Source organism: Ictalurus punctatus, chromosome 10 (assembly GCF_001660625.3).
Source record: "Ictalurus punctatus breed USDA103 chromosome 10, Coco_2.0, whole genome shotgun sequence".
Lineage (NCBI taxonomy): Eukaryota > Metazoa > Chordata > Actinopteri > Siluriformes > Ictaluridae > Ictalurus > Ictalurus punctatus.
Window position 1 is genome coordinate 10,529,238 of NC_030425.2, and position 10,763 is coordinate 10,540,000.

The 10,763-nt window shown below is 39.3% G+C and overlaps 1 protein-coding gene across 5 annotated transcripts in view; it reads right to left on the reverse strand.

Annotated features, from left to right (window-relative positions):
- The window catches only part of LOC108271148 (inactive N-acetylated-alpha-linked acidic dipeptidase-like protein 2), a 302,511-nt gene that overhangs the window by 128,223 nt on the left and 163,525 nt on the right, over positions 1–10,763 (reverse strand). For all 5 annotated transcript variants that reach the window (XM_017478480.3, XM_017478482.3, XM_053683146.1 and 2 more), the window contains one exon: positions 1,999–2,142. In XM_017478480.3, coding sequence (XP_017333969.1) covers positions 1,999–2,142 — 144 coding nt within the window. The remainder of the gene's footprint in view (positions 1–1,998; positions 2,143–10,763) is intronic.

A 10,763-nucleotide genomic window follows, 5' to 3' on the forward strand; every position in this document is an offset into this window, starting at 1 on the left:
GGCTGGAACCATCTCCCAGTCTCCTTCACCCACTGTGGAGCTCATCCAGCCTGCCTAGGTGACAAAGAACGTCGTTCAGCCTCCCTGCTCGTCTGAGGACTCTGCTTAGTCTCTCTGTTCATCTGAAGACATTGCTCCGCCTCCGGACGTTGATCCGCCTTCCTGCTCTGCTGAGGACGTTGCTCCGCCTTCCTGCTCGGCTGAGGACATTGCTCCTTTTTCTTTGCATATGTTGCTCCCCCTTCCTGCTCCAGGTTCCTGTCCGAGGACGATGAGACGGCCTCCCAAGCCAAGTTCCATCACAACCAACAACGATATGCTCATGCCTGAGACTGATGACACAGCCAACCAAGCTCTGCTTTCACCTGAGTCAGCTGACACAGCCAACCAAGATCAGCCTCCTTCCTCGGCTGAGGATGTTTCTCGCTTTGCTTCCCTATTCTGTCTTGGACTTCACTATGCCAGGCAACTCTATGGACATCGCTCCGCTTTCCCACGCCGCTGAGGACATGAGCTCTGCCATCCGGCTCTGCCGAGGACGTCGCTCTGCCATCCTGCTCCGTTGAGGATGTCGTTCTGCCTCCTTGCTCCATGGAGGACGTCGCTCCACACTCCAGAAAGGCAGACAAGATGGCCCACAAAGTCAAGCCCCTGTACAATGCTGCTGACACAACTTAAACTAGCTAGGATCGTTTGTGACCATGAACCTCAATATATTCTCAATATATTTTAATACCATTAGATTTATCTGTATATTTGTCATCTTCTCATTTGTATAGTATCCTCTTTGTTTTTAAGTGTATCTCGATTCTAGGCTACACCATATTGCATTTGAGGGGAAAAAAAATCAACTTTCTCAGTCCACCATTTCTATCACTTGATACAAAGGGTTTAAAGTTAAGTGCTTCTTTTAAAGAATATAGTGTAGGTGCTAGTGACAAAATAAAAATCTTGGCAGCACCGAAGGTGTGAACTGCACACAGGCAAATTTCAATAATCTGAGTGGGTTGCTTGGAAAAACAAACATGTTCAGTATGAATATGAATATGGATCAATTTTGTGGCATGCATATTTGAGTTGAAAGTCTAAGTATGGCCCTAAGAGTGAATAAACAGGTTGGTTTTCTGAAAAGGATTTTAACAATATCTCTCACACAACTATTTGTTAATTTGATATGTTTTTGACACAGTTGTGAACATGACTGACTCATACTGATTTTATTCACAGAAAAATTGGCCAAAACAGATGATGCTTTTGCCTACAGAAATATCAGGTCTACCACTGGAGTATTAAGTATTGTATGACAGGTTGAGGGAGGTGCATGGACTTTCTGTTAACTGTGAACTATCTGCACATCTGAAGGGCCTGTTTCATGTACTGTGTGAGCTGCATTCTGCAAGGACACTCATGTATGCTCTAGGGAACAGCACTAGAGAACTGAGTTTTGTGCAAGCAATGCCTCAGCAGAAAAGTTTACCCAAGTAGATTTTTTACAACAGCATGAGAGCAATCACGGCTATAACGTAAATTATGGTTTATATTAATGCGCTTGTTATAATAATCCATCCATCCATTTTCTGGAGCGTGGAGCCTATCCCAGGGGACTCAAGGCACAAGGCAGAGGACATCCTGGATGGGATGCCAACTTGTTATAATAATAATAATAATAATAATAATAATAATAATAAACAGATTCAAAATGTGTCATTGTTTAACAAAGAAAAATCATTGGTATGGTGAAGCTTTCTGTAAGATGTTTATTTATGGAAGGATTCACCAGTGTCAGTGCTCTGTATCAGAGATAAAGCTTTAACTTGAGTTTTTCCATCACAGGAAAGTCTTCAGGACAGCAGCTTTGTGGTGGCCACATCATAACACTGTCATTTATCCCTTACACATACAGTATATATCATAATGTAAGTGTAAGTGTTATGAATCTTTATTTGTGAAATTTAAAATTATGTATAGGTCATGATATATGATATACTGTATGCTTACCTGAGCTTGATGCCATTTCCATAGGAACGCAGGGTTGGCTGTATCTAATACTTTGTGCAGACAGCAGCTCTTTGGCTAGCTTGACTGATATTGGCTGCACCAACAGGGATGTCAAATTGCGACAATCTTCCCTGAAACTGCCATCTGTCATAAAAGGGAGAGGAAGAGAAACCAAAAAGTCAAAAATCCAATACATCATTGGATTTGATTTCCTCTAAACATTCTAAGCACATCAGTAGAGGAGACACTTAACCCAGCATGCAAGAGCAGGCTAATTAACTCAATCTAAAAGTTCTCTGCTTGGTTAATATCTCTAATGACACTCCATTTAATGCAACTCCATCTAAGCAGCCAAATGTATTTAAGGCAAACAGTTAAGACTTAGCTGTGCATACCTGTGGTGTGTATCCATAGACCTGTGCTAGTTTGAAATAAGAGTGGAGGGCTAAACAAGGTGGATATAATCCATGCTAAATCCAGCACAGGAGAGCCCAGAGGGTTTGTGCAACATTACTGAGGTGTCTGTTTGTATTAAAGCCCTTTCCCTGCTGCTGATTGTGGCTCACTGGTGCTAGGCTAATGCGTTGGTGGATTTTAGGTTTGAAGTAATGGCTCTGGCAAAACCCAGTATGGATTTTAGGTGGGTGCAATGCTCCATTGATTTGGCCTTATTAAAATGGAGGAATGGTGTGCCTAATCCCACTTTAGGAACAAATTTATTTAGCAGCTTCAATTTTCCAGCAGCTCTCCCACACCGGTGTAATAGGTTGGAGTCATAAGCTGCTAACAATCAGGAGACCACGGAGCTCTGCATACACTCGATTACCTTCCCCTGATAAAGCTATTTGAGACAAAAAAAAATTATTAAAAGCTGAAACAGAGCCAAGACAGCAGTGGTCCTTATGATGAGCTGAGTGTTCACTCATTTGCCAGAGAAATGGAGATAGAACATACGGTTCTGAATGGCTCTTTTGTATGGAAAGCTCTGATGAAATTATATCTACACCTGAGAGTTGCAGAAACCAAGATTGCATATAGGGGAATGAGATAATTTGAGTTAATTAGCTCAACACTTATGAATGGGTATTACAATAAAATGTTATTTGTGCCTACATGAAGCGCGTAGCAGCATAATATCCTAATTTGCCATAAATTGTGTGTATTTAAAAGGATAATTCAAAATATCATAAATGGATTTCTCCCCTTCAGGGATCTGATAATATGATCATAACATACAACTAGGTGGAAGGAGATGGGGTTTAAAATTTAAAATTTAAGGCTGCAGTAAAACAGAGACAACAGAATTTTAAAACGAAGGTGAAAAGCATTCCATAGTAAATCTACAGGGACACATTCAAAGCACACTTCAGCCTCTGATTCGTCCAAGCAAACTTTCTCTACATTTAGAAAGAATAAGCAAGGACATGGCCAGTAGCTCTTATCATGCAGTACCCAATTAGTTCTGCATCTAGAACAGCAACTCTTACAAAGTACATAGCACCATAAATCAACAACAACAAAAACATTCTTCTAAAATATTACCACTAGAGTCTTGCTGCATCAAAGAACAAGATGGGTTCATCCTTGGCAATCACACTGAGGCAGTGTTGATGCCTTTTCATGGTCCACAGGCAGGTAGAAAGCTGATATAGTGTTCTATGTTATTGGAGTGTGTAAAGGGAAAACAAGAGCCTATTTTCTTTTACTCCTCTACCACTCCTTTATTACAGCTGATGTTATCAGGCTTTCATTTGTTCTTTCTTTCAGTTTATCACACACACATGATCTACTATAAGGCTCTAACACTATACCTCAACACTTCTTAATCTCTTGCATTACATTACCAAGGTTTGTGCTTTGTTTATTTAACTTAAACTACAGGGTGTCCCAAAAGTCCCCAGACATATGGGAAATTATAACTTTTTAGCAAAATGTCTTCCAAATTGTTTCATAAGAATACCTTTGACAAAAGAAGAAAATATTGACATCATTCTCATGGCTAGACCTGGAAGCTGTCTGGAAGGTTGTGTTGGACTTTAAACAGGAAACATGGCAAGCATAGCACAGATGAAACTGTTGGCAAACTTATTAATAAATTAAAAAAGGCAGGAGGTGTTGCGGACCAACTGAGAAGTGGACATCCTCAAACATCCCCTGAAGAAGGCACAGACGAAGTGGTGCTGGCATACATAGTCCCCTATGTATGGAGACTTTTGGGACACACTGTACATCCTACAATCTTATGATGCGTTATACTGTAACGATCAGAGCCAGCAGGTATAAATGGGCGAGAGGGACTAAGCCCATGGGTGTAGCTAAGGGGTGCCCAGCCACCCTAGCATGAAGTATGGCCACCACTCTGACCACCATAGTAAATCTACTGTACGAAGCCAGTTTGATTAATAACATCTTTGGGAAATTTGAAAACTTTTTTTTTTTTATCATTGCCCAACAATGAGGACTGTCAGCAAGTGTAATGTGTAATGCGTGTAATGCGAGAACAAGCAAGTTTAGCTAACATAGTTTAGCTTCTTCAGTTTGTTAGTAGCTAATGGTAGCTAATCATTTTGAATGGCAATTTCTTTCTTGGGCAACAAACAAATGTTGTTTAGTTGTGCGCCTTTTATGTCCAATAGGAATCCTACTCAAGCCATACAGTACATAGTCATATTACATATTTTCCCCCAGTCTAGATTGCTTTTACAGTAAAGTCATTGGATCTACCTTGGCTACCCGATTAAAAGGTCTGGCTACACCCCTGGCTCAGCCTTCCTCCTCCCTCTAAAAAAATACAAATAAGGTTATAAGTTTAATGATTTTTTTCCCCCACTTTGTTGGAGCCCAAAACAACAGCACCAACATTCAAAAGAAAAAAAAACACACATATGAAATAAAAGCTGGGGGTGATTTTTATATAGCCCAGACTGTAGCTTCTCACAGTCTATTGCACTCTGTTTAGCCTCCATTGGGGCTAATTATTTAAGCCTGCGTCACTGTCACCTTCACTTTCTTTCACATCAGCTGTGATTGCAAAGGAAATCAGTGGGTATATACAATATAGATGAACTAAAAGTAAACAAACTAAGCAAATATAGTCTGCTCAAAACAGAAATTAGGGAGAAATGACAACTGTAGGTTTTGTGGTCTTTGGTTTGAATGAAAGAAGTGGTTAATGGCAACAGCACCTTTTCTCTTTACTGGAAGAGACATGGCATTATTACAGACTTGAAACACTTGACTTAAAATAATGGAAGCATGAATTGTTCTGCTTTTTGTCCATTTGTGTGTGTATCCCTGTGTGTATGTGTAATATTTTTAAGCAAAAAAAATATACATATATGCCTTGAACCTTGCTAATGAGTTACATTCATGCAGTCTATCTTTTCATGCATCGATTTCCTGTGGGAACAGATGAAGTACATGTGTGTCAATCGAGGTTAAGACTGTTTACTCCATATGGTCTACTCTCTGAGACAGGCACTGTTGTAGAGGTGAAAAAGAATTATACAGTAGAATGGATGGGTACAGGGATAGACATTTCATTGGGTTTGTTGACTGAAATATATAATGATCATTGGCTGCAGGTTCTAATATCTTAATGTCTTATTCCAAAAATGTTGCCAAAATCTTCTCTATAAAGATGAGATTATACTAGACACAATGCAGGCATCAGTGTTTACATACATATCTTTTGTGCATTTGTACCATGTTACTAGGGATCAGGTTTGAAAAAAAAAAACCTCCCCAGCACTGGTGTACCTTATTGACTACTTCCCAGATACCAGAGAAATCTGGGCCAAATATGGTTGTAGTTAGGCACATAAGGGCCAGATATGGGGAAACTATTGTCAATTGGCTAATGGCTGTTGTGGCCAAACAATAAACAGCCACATTTAAGATTTTAACAGCATTTGGAATGTGGTCAAAAAACAGTGCAACAAATGCCTGTGCGACATTTCAATTTTGGCCCGGCCTTAACTTTTTCCTTCAAGGCCGATTTATGGCTGTGTTCTAGTAGACAGATTCAGATGAATTTAGCGCCGCCATTGCGCAGCGATATATGGGCCAGATAAAGTGGTAAGTGTGGGCCATCACTGGGTCATTACTCACTTGCTATCAGACTTCCCTTGCATGGCAAGGTAAATAGCCAAAACTTCAAGCGTTAAGAAGACTATGATAATGTGTATCTTCAGAAAATGGCAGAAACAATGGCAATGGTGTCAATGTACATTTTATATCAAGCCATTAAATGAATATTGTCACAACAATGGAGAGTATATTTCTCTTGTTTTACACACAGTATATCTTGTATGGTGCATTGCTTCACATACTGCCCATGTTGTTTACTGTGGTATTGCACAATGCAGCAAAGTAGGTACAGCAAAGGTAAGAATTCACCCTAGATGGGACTGCAGTACATCACAGGGGCATCATACACAATGAAATAAATTTCACAGACAAAAAGCTAGTGTTATTGGGCTGTAACTATTTACTGATGCATCACAGTTTGGAAAAGAGAGTTTGCTCTTCTAAGCTGCTTAAATAATTTAGAACCAATGGTTACTTAATGGATAAGTGACTGCGAGATACATTAGATTTTTTAAAGCTTCTTCTTGCTGTATATTAAGAGGTTTGTTGTGACATTTGGGAATTTCAGTAGACATTCAACTGTCTTCTCCTCTTCTGCTGAAAGTGACAGATTCCTCATGCTTCCCTTTTTGGAGTCATACATTTGAACATATGCACTATATAATAATGATAATGAGTCTTTATTGGTCACATATACAGTACAGCACAATGAAATTGTTTTCTTCACATACCCCAGCCTGTCAGGAAGCTGGGGTCAGAGCACAGGGTCAGCCATGATACGGCGCCCCTGGAGCAGAGAGGGTTAAGGGCCTTGCTCAAGGGCCCAACAGTGGCAACTTGGCAGTGCTGGGGCTTGAACCTCCGACCTTCCGATCAGTAACCCAGAGCCTTAACCTTATATGAGCCTTATATGGCCAAAAGTATGTGGATACCTGACCATCACATCCATATGTGAGTCTTTGTCAAACTGTTGCCAAAATGTTGGAAGCACACAATTGTCTAGAATGTTTTTGCATGTAGTAGCATTAAGATTTCCCTTCATTTAAAGTAAGGGGCCCAAACCTGTCCCAGAATGACAGTGCCCCTGTTCACAAAGCGAGCTCCATAAATACATGGTTTGCCAAGGTTGGTGTGGAAGAATCTGAGTGGCCTGCACAGAGCCCTGACCTCAACCCCACTGAACACCTTTGGGATGAACTGGAATGCCAGGCCTTCTTGTCCAAGTGATCAGGACATGACCTCACTAATACTCTTGTGGCTAAATGTATGCATATCCCCACAGCCATTTTGCAGAATCATGTGGAAAGCCTTCACCAAACAGTTGAAATTATTAAAATAGCAAAAGGTGATAAAAGTTGGAATAGGATGTCCAACAAGCATGGGTGTGATTGGTGAGGTGTCCACATACCTTTGGCCAAGTAGTGTAGAATCAATATCAAAATATGCTATTTGCTTTTGCTATAATGTGTCGACCATTCCGCAACTTTTCTCTAAGATCAATTTCACAGAAGCAAAAGTAAAACTAAGGATGTTTTTATATGTTAAAAAAAAAAAAAAATATATATATATATATATATATATATATATATATATATATATATATATATATATATATATATATATATATATATATATATATATATATCTTCCCTTTAATGTGCAGTGATTGAAGGCAGGACACAGGTGTGTAAATTCAGTGTGGCATTTATTATGTGCAGTGCAAAAATCATTATCAAAATTTGTAGGAACCGTCAGAGAACAGGTAGACAACATTTAACTGGAAATATATAATCAGTAAATAGGAAAACTATACAGACAAGGGTCAAAAGCAGGAAGTACAACAAGAAACAATGAAAAATGAACATGGGAAATGAAAGCTTGGAAACACACCGAAACTATCAATGAGATTTTTATATGATACAAAGGTACATGACAGTAGAAATAGACAGAAACACAGAACAGCTGAATACGTCAGGGCAACAAACCAAAAGGAAAAATCACATGGCAGCAGAAACAAAAGAGCATAAACTCAAAACATGAGAGCAGAACTTGTCACGCTGGAATATGCACCACGTGCTGGGAGGGGCATTTTGTGAAACACACTGTTGACACAAAAATGTAAATGTTGACAAGCAAATCCTCATTAGACAAAAATAAACTGACAAACTAATCTGTAATCTCTTATAGGGAAGTGCACTACACATACATATAGTGGGGTTCACAAGCTAGCATGTCTTAGCATGACAGACATATGGCACTGCCATATGTTCCACCACTGAGCTGTCATTCAAAACATTTGCAAACAAGTTCCAGTGCCTAGCCCATTTGGTGTGACCCCCCGATTCATTTCAAGTAATGTGTGCTTTTAGAATTTTACCTTCCTGGTCTTCCTTGCTGCAAAATCTTTAATAATGTCGTCATCATCACTGACACTCACACACACTTCACAGTCACACAGACACACCAATGGTGATGACTGATAATGATGATGTACTTTTTAATTTGATTAAAAAATCTATTTAAAAAAATAAATAAATAAAATAAAAAAAAAAACAAGCTGATGAGTGTCCTGTTGCACTTAATACAACCTTGCACACACTGCCACTTATTTACATCGGCACTATGGGGCGCCACCAAACCAATCTGACCAAACAAACCTTTCTGAGGTAATAGAGGAATGTTAAATGTGGCTCGGTACTGTTAATCGGATTCGGTGTGGCGGCGCCCCAAATATGGTGACGCCTTAGGCGGCTGCCTATGACACCTAATGGATTGACCGGCCCTGCTGTTGATTGAACTGGCTTGCTCCCTATGAATACAAATTGAAAGGTGGTTTACAAACCATTTCCAATATAATTATTTTTCCAGTATGGCATGATAATCTAAGAGGTATAACACTCTATATGGTTTCTCAGAGGCCTACAGGGCTTGAATCATCTGAGATAATTTCAAACCACAACACAACTGGCAGGGATCTAGCCTCCCTATGTACTTGGAATAGAGTGCTAAGCATTTGACTCGCTGTGTGATTATCTGGGCACCAGACTGATCAGTATTTAATGGGATAAAAGAAAGAGATCCCTACAGTCCAGTTGTTCCTTCTGACTGTCACAAATTGAATCCCAGCCACAGACAGCATATGGTACAGCTCAGAAACAATCTGCTTTATGTTCATTCATCGTTTCGACCTGTAGGCTTCAGACACCTGAGAAATCAGCCCTCAGAATGTATGCTTGTAGCATCACTGTTGTGTGTAGGTTAACTTAAATGCAGGTTAACTTTGTATATTTTGCCATTGCTTGACAAAGAAGGTAGAATAACCAACTCACTGAATTAGTACACTAGTCTCAATATGTATAATATGACACCTGTTTTAAATACGGTGCATCCTTTTGCACTGGTTCGGTTTCACTCAGTCCCTAATTTCTTACTTTAAATGTAATTTCCTAACTAGCAGGTTAGCTAATTGCCAAATCACACCACTGTGAGGTGCACAAGAACACTGCAAGAAGGTTATGAAACATAGCTGTCACAAAAGACAAAGACACACACACACATATAGAGGCAGAAAATAAGGTTTTATTCATCTACCCATTAAAGTAATATTTTAATTGATTAAGGTAGCAAGTCAAGTAAGCACAAGACATGATACAGTCAATGACTACGTTTACATGGACAGCAGTAATCTAATTATTGACCTTACTCTGTTTAAGATATTAATGTGATTAAGGTGTTTACATGAGTCACTTTTAGAATACTCCTGTCATGTTCCCATTTTACATGTTTTAGAACATAATTAGATTAACAGCCCGCGTCATTACGTCACCATGCCACGCCGTCCAACGTCCCTCCAGAATTTCACGTATCAACATACAGTTCGTCTTCGTTATGGTACCGTACACAGTTTTGGGTGTTTTTTTATTTATTTATTTTGCGAACGCTTTAAATGCAGTTAATTATTTGTCATGCTGTACGTGCTAATAGACAACTGCTTGAAGCTGTGGGCTGCATCTCAAACCACGTACTTATCGTCTATATAGTAGCCGAGATACATGTATTTTTCCTCACTACAGGCCTATAGTAGGCAAGTGTGCGGTTTGGGATGCAGCCGAACTCTCTTGTCCGCCGTAAAATGTTGAGAACTGCCGTGTGTGATCGTGTCCTGTCGCAAAATGTGGTGAAAACTCTCACATGATGTTCATAATGTGATTAAGGTGTTTACATGTCTGTAATACACGTCCATAATGCGACTAAAACAGGAGTATTCCACCTGTCTTAATTCAATTAGAGCTTAATTCGAGTATGACCTTAATTAGATTAAGGTAAGTAAAAATTGCTGTTTACATGGTAGTTTCTTAATCAAAGTATGGTCTTAATCAGGTTAAGAGTGGATTATTTTTGTCTATGTAAGCGCAGCTAATGTTTGGCTCATTTCTAAGCCCCTAACTCAAGACTCCATCACAGATGTAAATGCTATATTTTACTATTTAGCTTAATTTATGATTAAAAATTAAGCTTACCACATAGCTTACATCAATTTAATGTTATATGCTAGCTTATATTTTATTATGGAATTTTTTTTTTTTACTTTTTGTTTAATCACACAGGGTAATGGGGTGCCTGAAGCCTATCCCAGGGAACTTGGGGGCACAAGATGGGGGACACCATGGACAGGA